Below are 25,550 nucleotides of genomic sequence, written 5' to 3'. Positions count from 1 at the left end.
ACTGCGAACATGCGGTGGAGGCAGAAGGATGGCAGTGCTGGCATAACCGCACCGAGCGGACGGTGGGTACCGGCTGTGCTGGCGTTACGGTGCTAGCAGGCGCGGTGAGAGCAGCCGCTCCTGTGCAGGGCATCTGCCGCTTCAGCGTGTTTTTCTGAGAACGAGTAGGCAATAACAAGGGGAATCCCGGTGACTTGAATTTCTGCTGTCGCTGACGTTTCTGCCGGTTCTTGTGATCTGCAGTCGTGGCAGGTGACAGGAACACTCCTGATGGCAGTAGAAATGTTCCTGATGAATGGGAGAAAGCATCCACAGCTCCTGTGTCTCTGCCAAGATGAACATCTTTCCTGTTGAGCTGTTTGCGAGGAAGCACGACGGCAGTCACCCCAAATCACGCTGTTGCTGAGTGAGCACCAAGCCTCCATTCCGACAGTATTAGAGAGTAATGATCTGTGGCTGGATGAGTGAAGATGCTCTTATCTAGCAACAAATGGGAGGCATCTGGGCAGGGTCTCTGACTCAAAAAGGCAGCCTTTGCTGGGGGAAGAAAAATGTTGCCAGGCAGAAGACCTGTGCAGGATGTGTATGAATGCTGCAGTGCTGAATACCGGCATTTTCTGGCAACGTGCAGCGCTGTATTTTTGTTCAAGGTAGATGAAGATAACTTCGCAAAAAGCCTTTTGATGAGTTCCATCCCTCAGCGTACAGGATACGCTTGTGCCTTTAAACTGGAGTTTAGTGCAGTTGAACTGGTATGAGGAGACTAGAATCTGTCCCAGCGAAAGGGAGCGGGAGGTGGAGCAAAAGAGAAAAAGACACGCTCTGCCACGAGTGTCCAGAAACAGCCAGGAGGGCAGGCGCAGAACATCAATATTCCTCTCAAAAATAATCTCACCTGCAGTAACGTGGGCACATCTAACAACAGATCCTGTGATCAGTTCTCTTGGTTTTATCTTTTCTCGAGGCACTGCATGGTGAAAAGTGACCTACATACGTGGCTGATAAGTAGCCAGAAGCTCCTGCAGCCTCTCACCTGATGCCCCAGCGTTACTGCTGGCACGGGGCACGCCGTGGGCAGAGCCCTGGTGAACTGTGGGGGGCTCTGGCTGGGGGTGGGGGGTGGGGGGGGTGCTTTGCAGTCTGGCCCTGCGAGCCCACAGCCCACAGCAGCAGACATCCTTTGCCATAGGGGTGGAAGCAACAACTTCCCTCACTGCAGCACCAAATCACAGTTTTTCTTTTCTTTCTTTCTCCCCTGTGTCCCACGCCTGCAGGGGTGGTGTTTCTAGCTATTAATACCAATTAATAATACTAAAAATTCTTCATGGTGTTGAAAGGGTTGTAACTATGTGCAAGAAACACTGTCTGATGAAGTTCAGGATCCGAGATGTGCAAGCTGAAGCGGAAAAACTGGTCTATCCTTTTTTTAAAGGACAGTAAGACAAGGGTCTCCATTCCTGTCCCACATTCTGTGCAGCAAGGAAAAAATGCAAAAGCAGTAAATTTGGAAGTGCACGCAGCACTCTGAGTCTGGGTAGTGGAGAATTTTGCTGTTTCTCACATTTCAAGGACTTTTCATAAGCTCTTCATTCCTCGGAGTTACCTGTTTCTTTGATGCTGCCATAGATGCATCAGTGCCTAAGCTAAAAAAACTTTGATCTGCGTTCACTTTCCTTACCATTTACAAACTTAAAAGTACTGGTGTTTAACTTTAATTATTTCTGTGTCTGGCACTGGATGTTCCGACTACTGCTGCTTTTTTGGGATGTCTCAGAAGATACCCGTGTATGTAGCTGGGTCAAGCAGCTGATGGGTAAAATGAATAATGACTCGCTGTGTGTAATAGTCTCTGTCTGTTATTGAAATTCAGAAGCTTCCCTACCTTTTCATATTTTGTAAAGTGTACAATGTTATGGGCATTGTGTCATCTTTTCTCTTGCTAGTCTTGAGTGTAGTCCACAGGCAGCAGCACTCAATTTATAAACTATCTCCACTTCATAGACACTTTTGGTGAGTAAATTCTTTAAAAAAAAAAAAAAAAAAAAGGAGAAAAAGAGAATTTGTGCATAAAGCAGCAAATGCATTGCTATTTGTTATGTTCTTCAGAAGTTATTGCCGAAGCTTCACTCTTAATGTTAGAGCATGCTGTGAAATGGAGATCAGAGAGAATCTCCAAAGGGATGAGGTGTGACACAGCCATGGAGTTACCCATGTGCCGCGTCTCCAAACGCTCACCTGATAAATTTGCTCTCGCTGCTTAAAAATCTAATTGGATGTAGCATCGGCATCTGTCATCCACTCAGCCTGAGCCCAAGGGCTAAACAAAGCTCACCTTCTTCTGCTTAAATAACACAGCTTTTGAGGTTATCGGTACGCCGTCATCTGCTAGGAAATTACCAGGCTGCTCCCATGCAGTGGATTTGAGACTGATGGATTAGGCTGAAGGGCAATTTACCTCGCTTTAGCCAAGCTGTAGCACCCCTTCTGCTCATCGTAAATAATAATAATATCTCTAGTGAGCAGCCAGGTTGCTTGTTCTACCTTGGGAGTTTGAGGCAGGACGGGCTTGCTATCCAGTTTACTGTTCTCTTCTCTCAGCATAGGAAAGAGACTCCTGGGAAAGAGTGCCCTGATTTGGGGCAAAAAAGGAGTCAGGAGGGAATGCTTGCCTCTCCTTTGAATTCAGAGTTGCTAACCGGAGCTGTTGTCCACTCTGGGAGTGGTTCTTTATTTCCTCTTTTACATGAAACAGGGAAACAGAATCTGATCATCAGATGGTACGAGAAGATCTCCCTAAAAGAAACCTTAATACCTACATGGTTGGAGAGGACTTGGAGTCATCGGAAAGGTCTGACAAGGAGATAACTCTGCTCTCGTCAGCAGGTTGGAGAAGCCCCTCTGAGCCTCACAGCAGCACTGGCAGGGTTCACGTTTCCTTTTAAGATTTCAAGGCATCCGCCTGGGATCTGGAAATACATGTACAGGAGGCCTGGAGAGCTGAGCTCAGTCTAACACAGCCTACAGCAGGAGCTCTTAGATGCTAATCTCTGTTTGTTAATCTCCTCTGCCTGGGGAAATTCGAGGCTTCTGAGTGATAGTGAAGAAGAAAGAAGGGTGTCTAATAATCTTTTTCTTGCCATTCAGAAGAAATTAAAGTCTGATACTTTTTTTTTTTTTGCCGTAGGATTCGATGTTTCCAGTCTAAAGTGCTGCATCAGTTCCCAGCTGGTTGCTGTGAGTCCTTTTTAGGGCACCGTATCTAACAATAAAAGCCAGCAGCTGTAGTGAGCATGGAGGAGTCCTGCGTGTCCTTAACATGGCACTTTGGTGTGTCACCGGTGCCTGCCCGTCTCCACCGCTGGAGACAGCCCCAGTGTCACTGGCCTCCCTGTGCCTCTTTAATCTGGACTCATGCATCTTGATGGGCCCTCATGTCCAACACAAAGTAAAGTTGGACTCCAAAATCTGTACCGTAGGAGGAGAACTTTGGATTCTCTGGCACTGGGGTTACTCTTGTCTGGAAACATTATCTAGACACAACACCACCCTCAGCAAATAATCTGTATACTGTATAGCAGTGTCATAAGGGTTATGCCATAGGAACAAAAATGTTGCAAGACTATCAAAGCCAACATTATGAAAGGGTTTTGAAGGTTATTGATGTTCTTCCTCCGGGAATTGTATTACCAGTCACTGATATCAAAAGTAACAAATTTAAAGAAGCTATAAATGACAAAGCCCTCGGAGCAAGAGCAAAGAGTAAAAATAAAAAGGACTCGTTGGCTTACCACGTACCATATAGGCTGTGTGGAACATTAAATAGCATTTATCTCCTATTCCTCCAGGCAGGCATCAAGGTCACGCTTGCATCCTTCCCAGGCACCTGGAGCCCATGTCTCTGCACTTGCTGTGCTGTGCAGGTGTTTGGGGAGAGTCCAGGTCTGATGAGCACCGTGTCCCAGTCGGGGAAGGAGTGGCATGTGTCGCGAGGGACAGCACATCCCCATCAGGCTTGTCAAAGCCATTCCTCTGATCCAGATTTCTGCCAACCAGCAATAATAGGTAGTCACATAATAGCAGAGCACGGCTGTATGGGGTGTCTGTCATGCCTAATGAGAGGCGGTGGAGCATCCCGCATCCTCCCGGCTGGCCGTGGGAAGCTGTGGCAGAGTGGGCTGCTTGGCACAGCTCCAGCCCCCCAGGGCTGCAGAAGGCTCCTTGGCTGGCCGGTGTGTGTGCCGGTGGGTTGTGCAGGGCTGGAGTCCACAGCACCCTGTGAAACACCGTGCTGCTGCTTCTCTTCATCTCACACGCGTGCAAACCCTTGGGTGCATCCTTAGTCCTACGTCCTTGTGATGCTGATGTTCATGTGCTGCTGTGGGGAGCATTCACAGGTTTTGAGGGGCAATCAGCTTCCAGATGATTTTAATGCTTTTGCATACTTACAAAAATAGCTTAGAGCTTGTTGAAGCTCTAGGAGCAGTGCTGAGGCACAGCATGTCTCTGGAGCGAAAGCTTTTTGCAAGCTCTGGGTACATTCTCCTAGGGTTTTCCCATTTGGTCTTTGGAAATGTCAGCTTGCTACTGCTTGGTCCACCTATAACAATACCGATTTTAAAAGTGAAAAGTTGAGGTATCTTTAGGTACACATCGAACTGTTCTTAAGTCACAGAAATGCATTAATATTTAAAAGTTACTACTGGTTTTGAGGCAAACTAGGCCATCAGCACATGAGAGAAAAACTTGCACCATCTGCATTCAAACCAGAAATTGAAGCTGTGCATTCTGTTGATACAAACTTAGAAAGCACTTGGTGAATGTCAGCGGAGCTTTGAAATTTAAATTTCTTCTTATTTCAGACTAGCTATTGTTGCATCTCTGGCTTGGGTGAGCCGGGAAAGGGTAGAAGCCTCTTGGGGCATGCTTTATAATGCTGGCATTTCTGGAAGGTGATGAGGATGGAAGTGTTTGCAAGCTCAGCTCTGTCTGAGCCCATTTGAAATGCAATGACAGAATTCCCATGTAAAGGTTGCGGTAAAAGCAGGAGGGGGAGGAGATTCTAGACTTCAGAATGAAGAAGAAAATAAAAACTCCTCACAAACATCAGCTGAGGAATCTCTGGCTGACACTTGTTGGGGAAGAACAGTTTGAATGCAGTAGCACACCTTTTGCAGAGTAGCAATCTGCAGAGGCTGGCACGGTTACATCGTATTCAGTACCTCAGTTGTTTACATTTGCACTAATTTGATGCTGCTTTGTGGATAGTGCAGCGTAGTTTTGAACTATTAATGCAACTGCAGGGCAGCAGCGCTGCTCTGCATCTGCAGCTTTGGTGGCTGTGAGGTTTCTTACTGACACTTTGTGTGCTCTCAGGCATTTGCTTTGCTTTACCCTCGAAAGAGCTGTGTTTTGCTATTAAGTAATCGCAATGTATAACTTTGGCTGCATCAGTTAGCAACTTCTTTGAGATGTTCTGAAAATTAAAAGCACAATTCAAGTGTAGGACACTTTGAAATATAAGATGGCTTTGGTTGTCTCCTCTGCACCACTCTCCACGTAGAAGAAATCACACCGTTCTGGAAATGGTCGCAGCATGCAGGTTTAATATAGGAAGACGCAGTGGCTTTGTTTAAGTGTCAGTTCTTCAGAGGTGGGGAGCTGGAGCAGCAGTATATGCACAGTATAGCAGGAAATGCATATGTCTGTAATAAGCCTCATTTGTCAGGCAGAGTACCTCGAAGGAATTCCAACCCAAAGGAACCTTTGCTTTGCCCTCAGAGTTATTGTTTGAAAATTCTCAGGGCCTTTGCAGAATGAGTTGTGAAACCTTGGACAACTGGAGAGAGCAAGTGACAGAAAGGAGGAGGAGATGCTTTGATGATTTCCACGGCAAATTTGTCTCACTTAAAAGGCAATCGATACTAGATGCAGCAGCTGGGTTAAGTGCATCCATTGCCGTTGTTATGTGGTTTTCATGAGCAGGGTGTGTGTTAAGAAAGAATATCTCTAAGCAAGCCAAAGTAGGGCAAGTTGCTATCCGTAAGCTTTCTCTGCATGCTTTTATCAGGGCTGTGTTTTTATACGTGAGCAATGGTGCAGCTTTAGATGGTTTTTGAACTAACTCAACAGCTGCCCAGGCACCTTCTGTGACCGACTGTTCAAGAGCTAGTGAAGACTCAGGCTGGTCTCTTAAGAATCCAGATGTACAGTCATAAAGGATCGAGTGGAAAACAGTGAAACCATGGTTTTGAAAGAGGCAAGAGCAGCTTTTGCTCCTTCAGCTCCTCTGCCTTGTGCTGTGGTTTGAAGCCTGGAGCCCGCCGCTGTTCTCAGAGAAACCCCCTGCAGGCGCTGCAGGCTGGAGCTGAGCTGTGCCGGGTGGCAGGTGCCGCAGCAGAGGGACACGCTGCTCTTCAGTGCCCATGGGCTGGGTGTTGCCGGCGCCGTGAGCCTTCGGGGGCCCAAGACTCAGGTCTCTTTGGCCCTTCCCAGGTGAGCACGCTCACGGTCTCTGGTGGGCTCATTGCTCCCGAGCAATAAGCAGGATGGGAGACTTCCCTGCCACATTTCTGTTCCTGGGCACCAGGACACGGGACTTCTGCATCAGTGCCACCGGCTCTGCTGGATGTTTCTAGATAAACAAAAGCAGTCCCGGCTTGTGGCAGAATTACCTTGTCCCTGTCAGCTGCCAGTGTAAGTTAAAGCTTCCAGCTGGGAGCAGTGACACCGATGAAAAGAAATTTTATTGTCCGGAAGAGTAATACCTGCATGAGAAAGAGAAGTGCCTTTTGTTTTATTTTGCTGCATGCTTCTAGCAGTGCAGTATTGTCCTTCTGTTATACCTTTTACTAGCACAAGAGGTATTGCTATGAAAGATAATAAGCAACTCGGAAATCAATTTCTTTTTGGAACTTTGAAGGCCAGGAATTACAGCGCTGTATTTTTCTGTATCTTTCAAAGTGCATGTTAAATAAACATGATCCCCAGGAGTATTCAGAGGCAGCTCTTTGTATATAAAATACCTTCAAATATATCACATTTGATGATGTATTAGTAAGCATTTGGTATTTGTTCTATATTAAGACTCTCTTACTTTGCTGCTTGCACTATTTAAATGCTGCCTGATGATGACCGGGCTGATCCATGTGCTGTTTGTAACCCCACGGCATTGCTGCCAGGCTCACCTACAAAGAAAAGCTTATTCAGGGATCTCCAGACTCCCCCTGGGCAGCACCCTGCTTGTTTCTCGGGGTGCCTTGGGGCAATGCAAATCAAACCACCTGTACTGCTAAATCATGAACACCACCCTGGACCTTTCTTTTAAGGAGGGGGGAAAAAAAAACTTTTTTTTTTTTTTTTTTTAACCGTTCCCGCTCCCCAGCTGCCTTCTCCTGAGATTTTCTGGTGGGATCCTCTGCATCTGGCTCTGCTGGAGATCTTGCATGGGCGATGCTTCTGCAGGCCTCAAGGAGAAGGTGCTCGGGATGGGGCTCTCGCTCCCGCTCGTGTCCAGGTGTCACTGCCAGCACATGGAGGACAAGTCAGCCTTGCAGCCAAGGATGCTCATTGCTGGCTGGCTGTTAGGGACCCAAGAGCAGCACTCTTGAAGAGCGATGGGGATTTGCCCATGTCATTGGCATCACAGGGATGGGACAGGCAGTGTTTCTTATTGAGAGGAACATATGGGCTGTCCAGGGACACCAGGAGCAGCCCAGGGGAAGAGGGATTAAAAAAGAAAATAACAAAAGGAAAGCCTGTATTTTTCTAATCCAAACCCTGCCCTGCAGTGGCTCTGTACCCCCTAGTTGTTCTTTTGAGACATGAAATGTAGAACAGAGTACAATTACTTTCCTGATTACACTCTATCTTCCCTTACCAAGGTATTGAAGAGGAACTGGGGAGCACGTTATAAAGCGTACAGCCCTATTAAATCTTGATTCCCTTTAAAACAATTGTAGGAAATCTCACTCTTATAATTACATGAGGGTTGAAATAATTTTTTAGCTTTCTAAGCCCTTCACAATTCATTGTTCCCTTGTTTGCGGTGCATGGAGCTGCGTCGGCCTGTCGCCAGTCTCTTGTCTCAAAAATCAGTGAATTTAAACAAACAAAAACCCCTCAAAACTCTTTGGGCTGAAAAACTGGGAAAATGACTCTGTTTTGGTGTGGCGGGCTGACTGACCTTTGGAGGCAGCTGTGGTATCCATAGGGTGTGACTCCAGGCATGGCCAGGATGTGGCTGGGGGGGAGATGGAGGTGATGGCCAGCGCCCTGGAGGGACCTGGTGCCCAGGCAAGGACAGGGACATCTAGCAACCGCTTCTGAGCCAGTGCAGATCAGGGGGAGGGTTTAGCCAGGTTTGAAACCATGTATGCACCAATGTCTCTCTCTGCCTGGCTGACCCCAGGTGTCCTCTCCTCCTGAGGAAGCTGTTGAAGGGGCATAAATTCCACCGGCTCTTTCACGCAGCTGGAGGCGTAGGATGGAAGGTTAATTCCACGAGCTGTACAGGCTAAAATGGATTTCCCAGCAAAAGGGGTCCTGCTCTGCAGAACACGTTCTGCTTTTGCATCCAGCTTTGGGATCCCCCTCTCTTCCAGGTGCTCCAGTGCTTCAACTCCCAGGTGCCAGGGCTGTGCTACGTGTCTGTTGTCTCGTTCTCCCTAATTAAACATGCCCAGCTCAAGATAACTTAAGGCAATGGGTTGTGCAGTTAAAGTCAGTGTTAGACTTTGTGGTTTTCACTGTTAGTGTGAAAGATTAATGTATTCTAACGCCTTAGCCGCCAGGTTGCCTTCTGTAGCATGACCCCAATTAGAAATTAGTTCAAGGATAAAGAAATTGCTGGGATTCAAACCAGTAATCTTGCCCAAAGCTAGCATTTGGTCTCTGGAAAGGAAAAAATCCCATTACTTCTGTGTCCGTGTTGTGTATTCATGCCTTGTACTTCAGGTATCCCAGGTTCTGCTCTCAAAGCATTAAAAATACAGAGGAAACCCTCCAGATAGACACTGCTATAAATAGCAGAAGATTCTGTCATCCACACCTCCATATGGCTGGGAATGGTTTCATTCCTTGGTTTGTTTTTAGATGATGATACACAAGTGCTCCCAGTACCTGTCTCCGAGTTACCTCTGGGTACCAAAGCATCATGTAACGTCAGCCTTCCAAAACTGGGGAAACAGTTTTCTGTTAGCTTTTTCTGGGTGGTAATTTGTTGGGTATTAATCCAGTCATCCCACAGTCACAGAGGTGAATTATGTTCCCAGGAAGCCGAGATTCCTTTACAACCTTTTGGATGGTTTGAGGAATACAAAGTAAACCTTGTGAATGAATAGCCATCAGAAAAGGAAAAAAAAAAACATGTTTTAGAGTGTGGGGGTGAAAGGAGAGGGAAGAGGCACAAGAGCCGCCTCTGCATCTCCCTGCCACACTCCTCTGCTCCTTTTGCCCTTTTGCTTTGTGGTTTAGCTGTTGAGGCCAGAAAAGGCTGGTTTCACCTTCCACGTTTTTAATAATGCATAGTACTGGGCAGGTTTGACACAACAGAAATAACACGGGTAGCCAGCGAAGGCCAGGGCAGCTGGCCGCACAGCAGCACAGAGCCCGTGGCTACTGCTCCCACCGCCCAGGGCTCTATTTGGGGGTAATTTCCTTGCAGGGTGGCTGGGATTAAATTCACCAACGCTCATCATCCCTGAGGATGACTTATTTCCTTTCATCCTTCCAGCAGGGAGTACAAATGCAAAACTTCCAGCTCAGAGGTATTTTTCAAAATAAAATATCTTCAGCTGTGGTCATCGGTGATTTGGAAGCCCCTGCCAGTGAGATTTAGCCTTGAGCTGATTGCCATTGCTGAACAGCTGAAGAGCAGCTGAAAGCTGGCCAGAAATGGCTTTTGATTTTTGCTTGCATTTTTTTTTCTCAAAAAAAAGGAACAGAAAAAAAAACCAAAACGGGATGGGAGGACGGCAAGAAGGGGGAGATTTTTTTGTGATTATTCTGCCCTGCCTGAGAAGGGAGATTTCTCCTTGTGTAGGGGACTGACCGGGTAGTAACCAGCAAGCAGAAGGCAGTTGCTGAAACGGGAGAAAGGTTTTCCTGCCAGCTTGGAGGGCTGGTGGTACCTGCCATTCCTCCATCCAAGCATTAATCAGCCCTTCCCAGGCTGTCCATTCTTTTCTTTGCATTTCTGCCCTCCCCACCTGCTGGAATTGGGGAGCTGGAGCAGGCCAGCGTGTTTCAGCTTTGTGTTTCTGCTAATGTGAAAAATACAAACATGGAGTGGGCTGGTGGAACAAACAATAGCTGATTTACTTGGTTAATTTAAATAGCGTGTCGTGGGTAGCACAGGGAGGCTGCATCGCTGCTCCAGCGATCATGCTGGGAGGGAGGTCTGCAGCGCCATTACGTGCTATTATTACTTTCTGGATAATGCATACACTTTCACTATCGCATAGGTTTTCTCCTTCATTTTTCATGAGAACTGGCACTAGAGTAACAGTTAAGCCATGGAAGAAACATAACACCATGCCAGTCTGATTTATTGACCACTTAGTGCTGATGAAGCTGCAAACAAGAGTCAGACAGATGTTGCAGCTGCATTTTTTTTATCAAAGCTAACAGCTTTTTGTGGCGTTTTTTTAACCACTTGTTGTGCCATCTCCTGCTTATCCTACAGCACCAGGGGTGGTGGAACAAAGTCCTCCTCCAGCACCCTGAGGAGACTCTGCTGAGGAGGAGGACTAGATGCCTCGGGTGCTGCGTGCCAAGGAGCCTTGCCCAGGTCAGGGACAGATGGCAGCAACTTTGACGCGGGTGCGTGGGAAGCGGAGCAGCTCTGCAGAGGCTCTGGGCACTGAAATTACGGGCAGCTTTCCAATGGGCACATTTCCAAAGCTGTCTGCAGCCAGTCCAGGGCTCCCTGTGGGACTTCCCCACTGCTAGGGAAGGGCTTCTGCCATGGCATGTCCACTGTCCTGGCAGGTTTCCCACATGGAAGTTATGCTTGTAATTTTTCTCTTAGTCTTTCGCATGTCTCTTGTTCTACTGGTAGGTCTCCACAAAGGAGCAGTGGTTCTCGGCTGATACAGTTTCCCAAAACACATGTATTCTCTTAATTTGTGTCAAAACATTTCCGTTTACTACATAGATTGGCGTTTGTGAGACTTGCCAGTCTGAGGTCAACTTTTAGATGTAGACATAAGGAACAAACCTGTTGGCTCTCTATTTATGTTACATGCTTTTATTTATAAAAGGTATAAATTCCAGTGCCAATCCACCACTGAGGACCACTTGTTTCCACTGCAGTGAAGTCAGGAAGCCCCGTTGTCCTGACTTGGCTGGTGACTAACAGGCACTATCAGGCTGTGAAAAATACAGTTTATCTGAAACGAAGGAAGAAGCATCTGCAGAACTGCCAGGTCACCCAACGCCGCAGCAGCAGCGTGTCCTTGCTCTCTTTTTTGAAACTTCTCTGAGAGCAAGAGGTGTCTTTACACGAAATCTCTGAAGCATATTACTTTTTATTACTTCATCATCTAAACCACTAATTACGTTAAATTAGCTGATGGAGACTATTTGGGTATATAGGTAATCATTTTTATTATCTGAATCTTTTCTGAATTATGCATGAGGACCGTAATGTTTCAGACCTCCCCTTCATCACCTCCCCAGTCCTGAGCAGTGCTGTCTGCCTGTGTTGGAAGCAGCTCGACCGCCCCGTTAATTCCCTGGGAGCCCTGGCTGTCACCTCCATCACCTTTAAAGGGTAAAACAGGAGAGCTGAAAGGAAAACGTGGCTCCATTTTGCGTAGTAACCTGAGGATTTGCACTGTGGTGTGGAAAGAGAGGATACAGTGGTTTAATGTGTCCTTCTCTGGCTGTCTCTCATCCAGGGTGGATGTGCCCTCTGAAACGGAAGATTTTGAATACGTAAAAATTGAACATAGAAGGTCCAGTTGTTCATCTCCAGGAGAATCTCAGGAATAAAAGAAACAATGGTTTTCTTTGCTTTAGTGCTTTCTAATAAAGCTCAAAAATAAGTTGTTAGCGGTTTCTTACTAGGTTTTGTTGCCTCTTCCCTGGGCAAGACAACTCTTTTTAATGCAGACTGCAAGAATTTGACACTGCAGTCTCACTGAATCTTCACTGAAAATCACCTGCTTGCAGTTTCCATCAATAGAGGGGAAAAAATGCAAGTTCCCACTTGCATGTCTTCCTAATTTAAAGGGCAGAGGGACACGTCTGGTTACTAAAGCCCTGCTGGGTACCAGCATGAAGAGGATGTGGGCAGAGGGAGTGCACATCCGTGGGGGCTGCCACGCTTGTCGTGCTGCTGTGTGTGGGCACCACGTGAAGGGGTGGCCTTTCAGCTGTCAGCACCATCCTGGCAAGCCTCGAGGAGCTGGGAGACACAACCAGCTGTCCCCTTGTCTCAGGGACCTGCAGGGTGCTCCCTGCGCGCAGGGCACGGGAGGGGGTGCGTGGTGACCCCCCGCAGCCAGCAGCACAGAGCGCTGCCCTGGCCCAGGCTGGCTCCAGGTGCAGCTGCCCAGCACGCCGTGCCTGGCTTCAGTGCCGTGGTTTGCCCATCAGAAGTTCCCTTCTGCTGGTCTTTCCTCGGTGCGGGTGTCCACGTACTGCTCCAGCCCTCGGCGGGTTTCGTAAGCAAGTGCTCCCATTAGTGCAACCTTTGCAAACGAGTGATGGCTCGTGTTCCCTCTCCCACTCAGAACAGGGCTTTAACAGCATTAATGAAACATTAGAGTTTTAATTACACCATTATCCTATTTATTTTTATAAATAATTCCAAAGCAGTCATTAAAGTTGGTGAACTTAGGAGTAAATGACTTAAGGGAAAGAAGTCGGCCTCTCAATCTTGTTATTATCTATTGTACAATCTCCCTGGGATGCTGTTGGGAAACTAGCAGAGTTGTTTCTGTTGCTGTTGTTAAGATGATTCATTTACTCACAGGGTGGTAACACACTGCTCAGCTCCCTACTTGAAGCGTCTGTGTCAGTGGGACGGCGCCGCAGTGCGTCAAAGCGCTGTTGCATCCCCTCTGTCAGCCCCGTCGGAAGGTGCGCGGGGGGAGAGGGGAGCACTGAACAGCCCCGCAGGAGCGAGCGCCTTGCAGTCATTCTGCAGCAGTTCTGCAAAGGACACGGTCTCTTCCAGTCCCAACCTTCTGCAGCTCACTGTTTGCATCGCAAAGCTGCAAAATCTTCAAAAGACAAGAAATTTTGGGCTTGTCTAAGAAGAGCCTGTCCTTCAGGCACTCTGTAATGCTGTTTGTGAGCCTCCTTGGCTCTTCCCTCCCTCTCCCTGTGGCCATAGGAAAGCGTGGCTGTTACTGATGTCCTCGGGTGAATTTCCATATATTCTAAATAGCCCAATATGGACCAGAACTGATGAAAACATTGGATCAAACAGACCACAGGTCCCTTAAAGCAAAGCAAATTACATGGTGTTTGTCACGACTGGTGTTTGCAGGACTCTTGCAAGTATTTGGTGTTGTATGGGTTGGAGAAAAGGTTCACCCTGAGCGTACACAGGGAGCAGGAGAGTTGCAGGCAAAGGGTGGTCGGGATGGGGGAAGCTGTGTGCCACCTCTGCCTCGTCTTTTGCCGCCTCTTTTAAAGAACAGCTCCAATCTTGGGGAAAGCTGGTACATCCTGGGATCTAATTATGATGCTTTCTGCCATAGTTTTAATTAGGAAGATAAATGCAGAAAGCCCTGAGTGGGGGAGAGGCCCAACGATGTAACTTCTGCTCTCCATGCCCTGCAGAACCCAGACATCGTGTTGGTGCACTACCTGAACGTCCCTGCCATTGAGGACTGCGGGAAACCGTGCGGCCCCATCTTGTGCTCAATAAACACAGACAAGAAGGAATGGGCAAAGTGGACAAAAGAGGAACTCATCGGACAGCTCAAACCGATGTGTGAGTATCTGGAGGCTTTTTTGCTTTGCAAAGGGTTAATTTAGAATATAATGTCTCTCACTGCCACGAACCATCCCTCTGAAGGAGTCATTTGTCACCATCAAACTCAACTTACATCTGCATGCACTTTCTTTCCTCCCAATATTCAATGCCTCTGGGATGCGTGGTATGAGAGCTACCCAGACTGTGCCAAAAAGGTCTTGTCCTAAAAAAGGTCCCCTCCACACACTGGAAAATACTGTACGTACGGTCTTGTGTTGTCAAGCGCCCTTTGCAGGTACCTACTCGCTTGCAAAGAGCCTTTGCGGTACTGGCAGGGAGGTTTCCCCCAAGGGCATTTCATGTTCCTGTGGTTCAACATCAGAACAGGTTGCTGTTGCTTACAGACGGACTCTGTGGAGCTGAATGTTTCAGGGTGGGTTTCGTTTACTACTGTTGTAAACTTTTTGCAGTCTGAAGAGAAGGCTGCTTAGGTGGGCAGAGTGATCAGGAAGTTTGCTCTGCAAACAGGTGGTCCTTTGGACCTCTCTGCATCTGCCTTGGGGTGTGATATTTTCTTCCATGTCACCGTTACATTGTGTCTTCCCTTGGAGAATATGTCCCAGTGTGCATGCAAACATCTTTTTGCAATGAAAGAAAGATTATGCATAACCTGGGTCTGTAAGCAAGAGAAATTAACTGCAGGAGCCACAATACTAAATCTAGGTGCTTGCACCTGAGTCAACAAAGACCAGGTCTGCTTTTCTCCCTCACCCCTGCCCCCAGTTGGACACTGGTGTCATGCCCAGCTTTCTATAATTAGAGGTCACAGCCATGAAGTGCATTCTGACATGTCTCCACCATTAGTGAAAGATCAGTCTCACACTGACCGCAGCATTAATAATCTATGTTTGCACTGCTCCTTTGTTGCATCCTGAGCTCTGCAGGCCCATGTATTCCTTTTCCACGCAAAGTTGGAGGGCAGAAGACAAGCAGAAGAGAGAAAATGACACATTTGCTAAACAGAATGTTGCCCCTGGGACCAATAACCTTAGACAGAAATCCAAGATGTTGAAGGTGTAGCTGAGACTGGACGAGTACCTTAACATTAAACAGGAGAGGAAGTGGCAGCCTGTTAAAAAATCTGCAGTGCATCAAGAAAATTATGTGAAAACTACAACGAACTCGCCATAAATTTAATAACACTTGGCTCTTTTATGTCTCAGGAGGGGAGAGTGAAATTCTGCACAATTATTCAGTGTCTATATGCATGTACACGTCTTTGTTTATGGGTACATATCTTGGGAAACGCATCTTTAGAAATGTAGCTAAAATAAAAGCTTTGGATTCTGATCAGACCTAGAAAACAAAGAGGACACAGATAACCATGTTCAGGGAACACAGAGGGGCACTGCTCGCCAAGAAGCCATCAGATTTGGTTCCAGTATTGGGTGTGCCATGAAATTCTGGAGCCAAGCACATTAGTTTCATCACATTTTTGCATTAATCACATTCTTGCACAGACTTCACAGTTTGATTGCCTGATGTTTCCAAATTTCTCTGCCCTAAAGCAGATTTGTCAGTGACTTAATCAAAGTGGTATGACTGGTGTTGCTGAAGTGACAGCCTCACCCTTTTACCTGTTCTGTGTTGCCATTCATCTAGTTTTATTCCTCTGGACTTGGAAGCTGTGTGAGATTTTTGTTGATTCTTTTGTTTTCTTAGTTGCCATCTTTCATAAGAATTTCATGTTTAAGACAAGTTAGTGATGATACAGCCAGGGTGTGCATGGAGGTCTGAGGCCAAATGCTGTACCTGCAGGGAGGTTTTTGCAATCCTGACCGTTGCTGTCATTCAGAATTATGAGGAGAAGCTGATATTAGTTCTGCCTTCAGGGCACATGCCTCCTCCTGGTCAGAGGCTAGTGACGGCATCCAGTTCTTGACTCGCCGAGAGCAAGTGCTGTTTATTCAAGTCCTACTCAGCCTGGACTGGTCAGGTATTAAAGCTTTTGACCTCTCTCAGGTATTAGAGCTTTTATATCTGAATCTAGGATAGTGGAGAGTCAGTGGTATGGCAGCCAAAGGCTGAGAGCATGTTCTCTTGGCCGTGTGTGCCTGGAGAACTAAAAGTGATGTGGCAGATGGCTGGCAGGGAGAGAGGCATCAGTCTGAGAGTCCAAGCCAGACAAATAGATCAAACTGTTTTTCCTGAAACGCAGAGAGACCCTGACTGGGATGAGCAGGGAGTTTGCTCACATTTCTTGCATCCATAATTCACTTGGTCCCCTCTTCCTTCCCCTCTGCATCATCCTGAAGTCAGTCCAGGCTTCAGCAGGTGTTCAGCAGGCATCCAGGACAGGCACGGCTCCTGGTGCCAGACCGCATCACCTCCATGAGCAGAGCCATGCAGTGAGGTCGGGGCTGCTGAGAGGTGGCTCCTCCTGTCCTGGTCTTGAAGGAGACCTCTGCGAATCCAGAGCTTCTGGGCTGGCTCCAGAGTGGTTTTTCCTAATGCTGTGACTGTGCTTGTGCTGGTGGTTGTGGATGAAAAAATTCCTTTTCCAGGTGACCATACAGCTCTGAGGGCTTTATCGAAGCACCATTAACTTGTTCTAACATAGCATAGCTGGTCTGTGAACTAATTAAGAGACTGAAATAAACCCATCTGAACATCCGTCAAAGGTAAACACTCACTGCAGATGCTCTGAGGATTTGGGGTTTTCTCAGCATCTCCAATCAAAATAATTAATTAATTAATCAGCCTGATTTCAGTTTTCATGGCTTTGGATTTTTGATTTAATTCTGATATATTTGTCACCTGCCTTCACACTGGGACATCCACGACCTCCTGATTGTCCTGTCTGGGCTATTCCTGTTGGCTAGTCAGACCTCAGTTCGGTGGTCCTTGAGACTGAAGCAGAAGATCCTGGAAGGGCTGGATGCACTATTCATGACGTCCAGCAGGATGATTCCCCTCTCCTTCCAGGTCAGGAGATGGGGCACCCGGTCGTAAGCGTGGTCAGGGAGCACACACGCTGCTCCTGGTGGCAGACCTGTGATAACCTGACTGTCGGCTGTCTGTTTCAAAAGGGTCATCGTGCGTGTTGCTTCTTTTGGGACATTTGTGCAGAATGAATAGTGATAATACATGAAAATTCTGTGGGAGCATTGTCCGAGACACCTGTAAGTCATTTTAGGATGCCTGGTATGAAGAATGGGCCTCAATTTGGCATTGCTTTCATATTTCCCCCCCTCTTGTGCCCCGTTATAGTCTTGCTTTGAGATTTTACTGAACAGACTAGCAGATGTCCTTAGAGGCATCTGGTGGTAAAAGCAAAATGCAGTGGCAGAATCCAGCACAGCAGAATTCTGTATATAAACTCCATATGATCAGCAAATTGTGGGCCAGCTCATGTTGGGGGTTTCTCCAAATCATCCCCTTTTGGCTTTCTCATCCCTCAGCTGGCAAAGTATGAGTTACAAGCTCACAGCTGGTGCTACGTTGCAATCCTTGTTTCAGGTCCACTATAATTAAGAGCTGTCTTTCTTTCGGAAAAAAGCTTTTTTCATTCCTCTGCTGCCTGGAAACTGATTGCTCCTGCTCGTGCCGCCCGCACGCAACCACAGCTGGGGAAGCTGGAGGTTTCACGTGGCACCCATCAGACTTAACACCTTTGGGCATAGGCAGCTCTTGCCTCTCCCTGGAGTCACCGACTCTGTTCTGTCTGCGTAAATGAAATGATCTGGGACTCCTGGAGGTGACCTGAAACTGCATCCTGGCATTGACACAACTGGAGAGGCCATTAAACGCTTGTAACTCAGAACGAAGTTTAAATAGCAGTAATGGGCATTAATATGGTTTGAAGAATCGAGCCGTTGGGTGTTTTTATCTTCACGTAAATTTATGTTCAATTTCAGTAACTGTGTTTAAAGAGTTTTTTATATTTAATCCTAAAAGATCAGTTGTACAAAAATGCTACATGGGGTGATTTTTACTGTTTCCCAACCAGTTTGTCAAAGCTACAAAGTAACCCTCCATGGAAACTGAAGCTTGTCAGCTTGGTTCCAGCAGACCTCCGCCTAAAACATAATTTCAGATTCGTTAAAAAGGGTCTGGGCTTTAGGAATGCAGATGTCTGGTTTTGCTGGAATAGTATTTATGTATTACTATAATAACCTGTGGGGGTTTTATTATAACAACAATACAATAGTAGGTGCTAGACAGGTTCTTATATCCCACCGGCCACTCGGGCTCTGAGTGCCTACTGCTCACATCAGCTTCATGGCCAGTATCAGCCACCCATGGCCAGTATCAGCTACCCGCTGGGTTCCTCATCTCCTTACAAAGATGCATCTCTTAACCCTTTCGTTACTGCAGGTGCGCTGCTCTAAACGTGGCTCACGGGCAAGCACTTCACCTTCCCTCTCCCTTATAGATCCATGGTGGCCTTTCTGTCCCCAGAGGAGCCTGTGCCCATGCCTGTATGGCTGCTCCTGGGGACACGCGGTTTCCCTGGTGGGTGAGTTCCACTTTGTCAAAACAATGAGAGCGGCGATGGGCACGTTGGGAATAGAGCAGTGACATAACCCCACCGGCTGCAGCCCAGCGACGATGGCTCCGGCGTGACGGGGCGGTGGCAGCAGTGCGGCTTACCTTGAGGAAAGCTGAACCAGATGGGTTCCTGCCCCCCCAAAGCCGGGTGTTAACCACTGTCCCCCAAAGCCGGGTGTTAACCATTATCCCCCAAAGCCAGGTGTTAACCATTGTCCCCCCCAAAGCCACGTATTTAACCACTGTCCCCCAAAGCCGGGTGTTAAACACTGTCCCCTCAAAGCCGGGTGTTAACCATTATCCCCCCAAAGCCGCGTATTTAACCATTGTCCCCCCCAAAGCCGTGTATTTAACCATTGTCCCCCAAAGCCGGGTGTTAACCATTGTCCCCCCAAAGCCGGGTGTTAACCATGGTCCCCCAAAGCCGGGTGTTAACCACTGTCCCTCAAAGCCGGGTGTTAACCACTGTCCCCCCAAAGCCGGTTTTAACCATTGTCCCCCAAAGCCGGGTGTTAATCACTGTCCCCTCAAAGCTGGCTGTTAACCATTGTCCCCCAAAGCCGGGTGTTAACCACTGTCCCCCAAAGCTGGGTGTTAACTATTGTCCCCCGAAAGCCGGGTGTTAACCACTGTCCCCCAAAGCCGGGTGTTAAACACTGTCCCCTCAAAGCCGGGTGTTAACCATTATCCCCCCAAAGCCGCGTATTTAACCATTGTCCCCCCCAAAGCCGTGTATTTAACCATTGTCCCCCAAAGCCGGGTGTTAACCATTGTCCCCCCAAAGCCGGGTGTTAACCATGGTCCCCCAAAGCCGGGTGTTAACCACTGTCCCTCAAAGCCGGGTGTTAACCACTGTCCCCCCAAAGCCGGTTTTAACCATTGTCCCCCAAAGCCGGGTGTTAATCACTGTCCCCTCAAAGCTGGCTGTTAACCATTGTCCCCCAAAGCCGGGTGTTAACCACTGTCCCCCAAAGCTGGGTGTTAACTATTGTCCCCCGAAAGCCGGGTGTTAACCACTGTCCTCCCAAAGCCGGGTGTTAACCATTGTCCCCCAAAGCCAGCTGTTAACCATTGTCCCCCCAAAGCTGGATGTTAACCACTGTCCCCTCAAAGCCGGGTGTTAACCACTGTCCCCCCAAAGCCGGCTGTTAACCACTGTCCCCCCAAAGCCAGGTGTTAACCATTGTCCCCCCAAAGCCAGCTGTTAACCACTGTCCTCCCAAAGCCGGGTGTTCACCATTTTCCCCCAAAGCTGGGTGTTAACCACTGTCCCCCAAACCCGGGTGTTAACCATTGTCCCCCAAATCTGGGTGTTAACCATTGTCCCCCAAAGCTGGCTGTTAACCACTGTCCCCCAAAGCTGGGTGTTAACCACTGTCCCCCAAAACCGGGTGTTAACCATTATCCCCCCAAAGCCGGGTATTTAACCATTGTCCCCCCCAAAGCCGCGTATTTAACCATTGTCCCCCAAAGCCGGGTGTTAACCATTATCCCCCAAAGCCAGATGTTAACCATTGTCCCCCCCAAAGCCATGTATTTAACCATTGTCTCCCGAAAGCCGGGTGTTAACCATGGTCCCCCAAAGCCGGGTGTTAACCACTGTCCCTCAAAGCTGGGTGTTAACCACCGTCCCCCCAAAGCCGGTTTTAACCATTGTCCCCCAAAGCCGGGTGTTAACCATTGTCCCCCAAAGCCGGGTGTTAACCACTGTCCCCCCAAAGCCGGATGTTAACCGTTGTCCCCCCAAAGCTGGCTGTTAACCATTGTCCCCCCAAGCCAGGTGTTAACCACTGTCCCCCAAAGCCGGGTGTTAACTACTGTCCCCCCAAAGCCGGGTGATAACCACTGTCCCCCCAAAGCCGGGTGTTAACCACTGTCCCCAAAGCCGGGTGTTAAACACTGTCCCCCAAAGCCGGGTGTTAACGACTGTCCCCCCAAAGCCGGGTGTTAACCATTTTCCCCCAAAGCCGGGTGTTAACCACTGTCCCCCAAAGCCGGGTATTAACCACTGTCCCCCCAAGCCGGGTGTTAACCACTGTCCCCAAAGCCGGGTGTTAACCACTGTCCCCCCAAAGCCGGGTGTTAACCATTATCCCCCAAAGCCGGGTGTTAACCATTGTCCCCCCCAAAGCCACATATTTAACCACTGTCCCCCAAAGCCGGGTGTTAACCATTATCCCCCAAAGCCGGGTGTTAACCATGGTCCCCCCCAAAGCCACATATTTAACCACTGTCCCCCAAAGCCGGGTGTTAACCATTATCCCCCAAAGCCGGGTGTTAACCATTGTCCCCCCCAAAGCCACATATTTAACCACTGTCCCCCAAAGCCGGGTGTTAACCATTATCCCCCAAAGCCGGGTGTTAACCATTTTCCCCCAAAGCCGGGTGTTAACCATTGTCCCCCCCAAAGCCACGTATTTAACCACTGTCCCCCAAAGCCGGGTGTTAAACACTGTCCCCTCAAAGCCGGGTGTTAACCACTGTCCCTAAAGCCGGGTGTTAACCACTGTCCCCCCAAAGCCGGTTTTAACCATTGTCCCCCAAAGCCGGGTGTTAATCACTGTCCCCTCAAAGCTGGCTGTTAACCATTGTCCCCCAAAGCCGGGTGTTAACCACTGTCCCCCAAAGCCGGGTATTAACCACTGTCCCCCCAAGCCGGGTGTTAACCACTGTCCTCCCAAAGCCGGGTGTTAACCATTGTCCCCCAAAGCCAGCTGTTAACCATTGTCCCCCCAAAGCTGGATGTTAACCACTGTCCCCTCAAAGCCGGGTGTTAACCACTGTCCCCCCAAAGCCGGCTGTTAACCACTGTCCCCCCAAAGCCAGGTGTTAACCATTGTCCCCCCAAAGCCAGCTGTTAACCACTGTCCTCCCAAAGCCGGGTGTTCACCATTTTCCCCCAAAGCTGGGTGTTAACCACTGTCCCCCAAACCCGGGTGTTAACCATTGTCCCCCAAATCTGGGTGTTAACCATTGTCCCCCAAAGCTGGCTGTTAACCACTGTCCCCCAAAGCTGGGTGTTAACCACTGTCCCCCAAAACCGGGTGTTAACCATTATCCCCCCAAAGCCGGGTATTTAACCATTGTCCCCCCCAAAGCCGCGTATTTAACCATTGTCCCCCAAAGCCGGGTGTTAACCATTATCCCCCAAAGCCAGATGTTAACCATTGTCCCCCCCAAAGCCATGTATTTAACCATTGTCTCCCGAAAGCCGGGTGTTAACCATGGTCCCCCAAAGCCGGGTGTTAACCACTGTCCCTCAAAGCTGGGTGTTAACCACCGTCCCCCCAAAGCCGGTTTTAACCATTGTCCCCCAAAGCCGGGTGTTAACCATTGTCCCCCAAAGCCGGGTGTTAACCACTGTCCCCCCAAAGCCGGATGTTAACCGTTGTCCCCCCAAAGCTGGCTGTTAACCATTGTCCCCCCAAGCCAGGTGTTAACCACTGTCCCCCAAAGCCGGGTGTTAACTACTGTCCCCCCAAAGCCGGGTGATAACCACTGTCCCCCCAAAGCCGGGTGTTAACCACTGTCCCCAAAGCCGGGTGTTAAACACTGTCCCCCAAAGCCGGGTGTTAACGACTGTCCCCCCAAAGCCGGGTGTTAACCATTTTCCCCCAAAGCCGGGTGTTAACCACTGTCCCCCAAAGCCGGGTATTAACCACTGTCCCCCCAAGCCGGGTGTTAACCACTGTCCCCAAAGCCGGGTGTTAACCACTGTCCCCCCAAAGCCGGGTGTTAACCATTATCCCCCAAAGCCGGGTGTTAACCATTGTCCCCCCCAAAGCCACATATTTAACCACTGTCCCCCAAAGCCGGGTGTTAACCATTATCCCCCAAAGCCGGGTGTTAACCATGGTCCCCCCCAAAGCCACATATTTAACCACTGTCCCCCAAAGCCGGGTGTTAACCATTATCCCCCAAAGCCGGGTGTTAACCATTGTCCCCCCCAAAGCCACATATTTAACCACTGTCCCCCAAAGCCGGGTGTTAACCATTATCCCCCAAAGCCGGGTGTTAACCATTTTCCCCCAAAGCCGGGTGTTAACCATTGTCCCCCCCAAAGCCACGTATTTAACCACTGTCCCCCAAAGCCGGGTGTTAAACACTGTCCCCTCAAAGCCGGGTGTTAACCACTGTCCCTAAAGCCGGGTGTTAACCACTGTCCCCCAAAGCCGGGTGTTAAACACTGTCCCCTCAAAGCCGGGTGTTAACCATTGTCCCCCCAAAGCCGGGTATTAACCACTGTCCCCCCAAGCCGGGTGTTAACCACTGTCCCCAAAGCCGGGTGTTAACCACTGTCCCCCCAAAGCCGGGTGTTAACCATTATCCCCCAAAACCGGGTGTTAACCATTGTCCCCCCCAAAGCCACGTATTTAACCACTGTCCCCCAAAGCCGGGTGTTAAACACTGTCCCCTCAAAGCCGGGTGTTAACTACTGTCCCTAAAGCCAGGTGTTAACCATTTTCCCCCAAAGCCGGGTGTTAACCATTTTCCCCCAAAGCCGAGTGTTAACCATTGTCCCCCAAAGCCACGTATTTAACCACTGTCCCCCCAAAGCCGGGTGTTAAACACTGTCCCCTCAAAGCCGGGTGTTAACCATTGTCCCCCCAAAGCCGGGTGTTAACCACTGTCCCTAAAGCCAGGTGTTAACCATTTTCCCCCAAAGCCGGGTGTTAACCATTGTCCCCCAAAGCTGGGTGTTAACGACTGTCCCCCCAAAGCCGGGGGTTAACCACTGTCCCCAAAGCCGTGTATTAACCACTGTCCCCAAAGCCGGGTGTTAACCACTGTCCCCCCAAAGCCGGGTGTTAACCAGGCGCAGCAGTGTCAGACCCTCTCTGAGGACGCCCTGGGCGCACCACCCTTTACGGTCTGTTCTTCCTCAGTGTTTTGTCTCCCCTCTTAGCATCCAGGTGCAGGAGCCGCCGGGCTCGGTTCCCGGAGCGTCCCCGGGCCGCCCTTCCCGGCAGTTCCCGCAGGTTGTTCCCGGTGCGGTGAGAGGGCTGCGGCGGGGGGGGTGCGCCAGACCGGAGCCGTGCTGCCGGGGACCCAGCCGGAGAGCTGGAAGCGCTGGGCTTCCTCGTGTACCCTGCTGAGGGGGGGGGTGGCGGGTGTGATTATTTATTTTTTCACTCAAATCGCTAGGAAATAATTAGGGGGGGGGAATAAATAAATAAAGGCCGCAGGGGGGCGGGCCTGGGCGGCGGGCCGGCCTTGCCGCTCGTTCCTTATCCGCTGGCGCCACCTGGCGGCGCGGCGCGGTTGCCGGGCCCGCAGGACGGCGGTGCCGGTGCTGGTGCCGGTGCCGGTGGTGATGCCCTTGAGCTGCAAGCGGAGGAGGGGGCCCGCTGCTGAGGGGAGGCAGAGCTTGGGCAGCGGCGGCGGGTGGTTGCAGCTGGGAGGCGGGGGGCCTGGACCCCCTTCCCGGCTGAGAGGCGGCCATTGGGGTGCTCCAGGTCTGAGGGAGGGAGCGGGGCAGTAGCGACGCTGACCTGACCCGCTGCACCGAGGCCAGAACGCCCCATTTATCAGGGGTTTGTGCCGCGTGTGGCTTAGAACAGCAGGGGGGAGCCGGCCTCGGGCTGCGCTTCCCCCGCCAGCAGCCCTGAACCCCGGGCGGCTGGGAGAGAAGATGGCTGCAGCACAGCCCGGCCGCGGAGGCCTCAGCCCGGCCCCGGGGAGCCGCGTCCCGCCGGCCCTCTGGGCGCGACTGACCCCCGCGCTTCCCTCCGGCTGCGGAGCGTCCCGCTGCACCTGAGCGAGCCTTCACGGAAAGGTCTGGCTTGGAGGAAAGATGACTTTCTAAGGAACGGCTGAAACACCTGTATGAGTCCTTCCAAAGACGTTACATTCAGGAAGTGTCATGAAGAGGCAGCAATGTGCAAGGGGACCTTCCCTGCCCAGCGAGGCTGGGGAGACCTTTCCTCCCAAGCAATGATGGGTGGAAGTGCAGAGCTGGAAAACCCAAGCTGAATTCCATGTGGGCACCTGGGTACAGAAGGATGAATCTCATGGAAATTTCCTCCAGCCGAACTGAGAAATCAGAGCGAGGCCTTTACTTCTGTCAACACCAATGTGGTGAAAATTGAAGGGACAAGGCTGCCATTTCCAATTGACCATCGCCATGGAAACAGCCTCTCGGTGTCAAAGCTGAAGGAGCAGGAGAAGCACGCAGGCTTTCCTTCCCAGGGCCGTAGGACAAAGGACCCGCTCGCACTACCGGCAGCACTTGTAGGATTTTTAAAGTATTTTGCATCGGTCAGGAGCGGCTGAGGGCAGAACTCTGGCACAGGGGTTTGCAGCGGGCCACCTGGAATACATCAAGAGGGACAGAAGAACAGAAACCTGACCTTGATTATTCCAAACATTCTAGCTCTGTCGGTCTATCCAACTTATCTGTCTCATCTGGGGGATGTCACTACTGTTACTCAAAAAAACAAAAGCTGGGCCCTTACTTGTCAAAATGGGGCAAAGGAGCAGCACGCAGGGTATAGGGAATGGCTTCATTATGGAGTGAACATGTACATGTAAGCTGCATTGTATGTATAGAATACAGAAGAGCAAGAGGTTTGGAATCAAAATAGGAAGCATAAAATGGATGAAGTGCCAAAGAGCATTCAGAAAGAGTGAAACGATAAGACTTAGATGTGGGAAGGTATTTCAGAGACAAGTTTTGCTTAGTGTGGAGGAGACTGCAGAGAGGGAGATGGTCAGGTTTTTAGCCACTGATGATGATCGGTCTAGAGTGAAGGTGAGACAGCAAGGTAGGCTTGAAGTGGTGGGGAGTGATGGGGGGGAGGAAGGTATCTGCAAGACTGGTAACTGCAGAGGTCTGAGTACCACCAGCAGCAGAAGACAGAAGTAACCGGCCCATTGTAAGAAACCTGGACAATAATATTTGTCTGCGTGTGAGTTTGCTTTGGCTTGTGAGCTGCCTTTTTGCTGGTAATTTAGATGATTTCTCATTCCTTTGCTCATGATGGTTGGGCACAGTCCCGACAGCGTTAATGAATGGGGAGCCACTGGGTCAATATCGGAAGGTCATTTTTATTCTCTTTTCTTCAAAAGGGAA

The 25,550-nt window shown here is 49.5% G+C and overlaps 1 protein-coding gene across 16 annotated transcripts in view; it reads left to right on the top strand.

The window, feature by feature from the left end:
- CAMTA1 (calmodulin binding transcription activator 1) overlaps positions 1–25,550 on the top strand; it is a 324,806-nt gene that overhangs the window by 242,416 nt on the left and 56,840 nt on the right. For all 16 annotated transcript variants that reach the window (XM_080380161.1, XM_080380171.1, XM_080380173.1 and 13 more), the window contains one exon: positions 13,792–13,945. In XM_080380161.1, the coding sequence (XP_080236287.1) occupies positions 13,792–13,945 (154 nt within the window). The remainder of the gene's footprint in view (positions 1–13,791; positions 13,946–25,550) is intronic.

Source organism: Falco punctatus (assembly GCF_963210335.1).
Source record: "Falco punctatus genome assembly, chromosome: 3".
Classification (NCBI taxonomy): domain Eukaryota; kingdom Metazoa; phylum Chordata; class Aves; order Falconiformes; family Falconidae; genus Falco; species Falco punctatus.
This window is presented reverse-complemented; position numbering and strand designations above follow the sequence as displayed.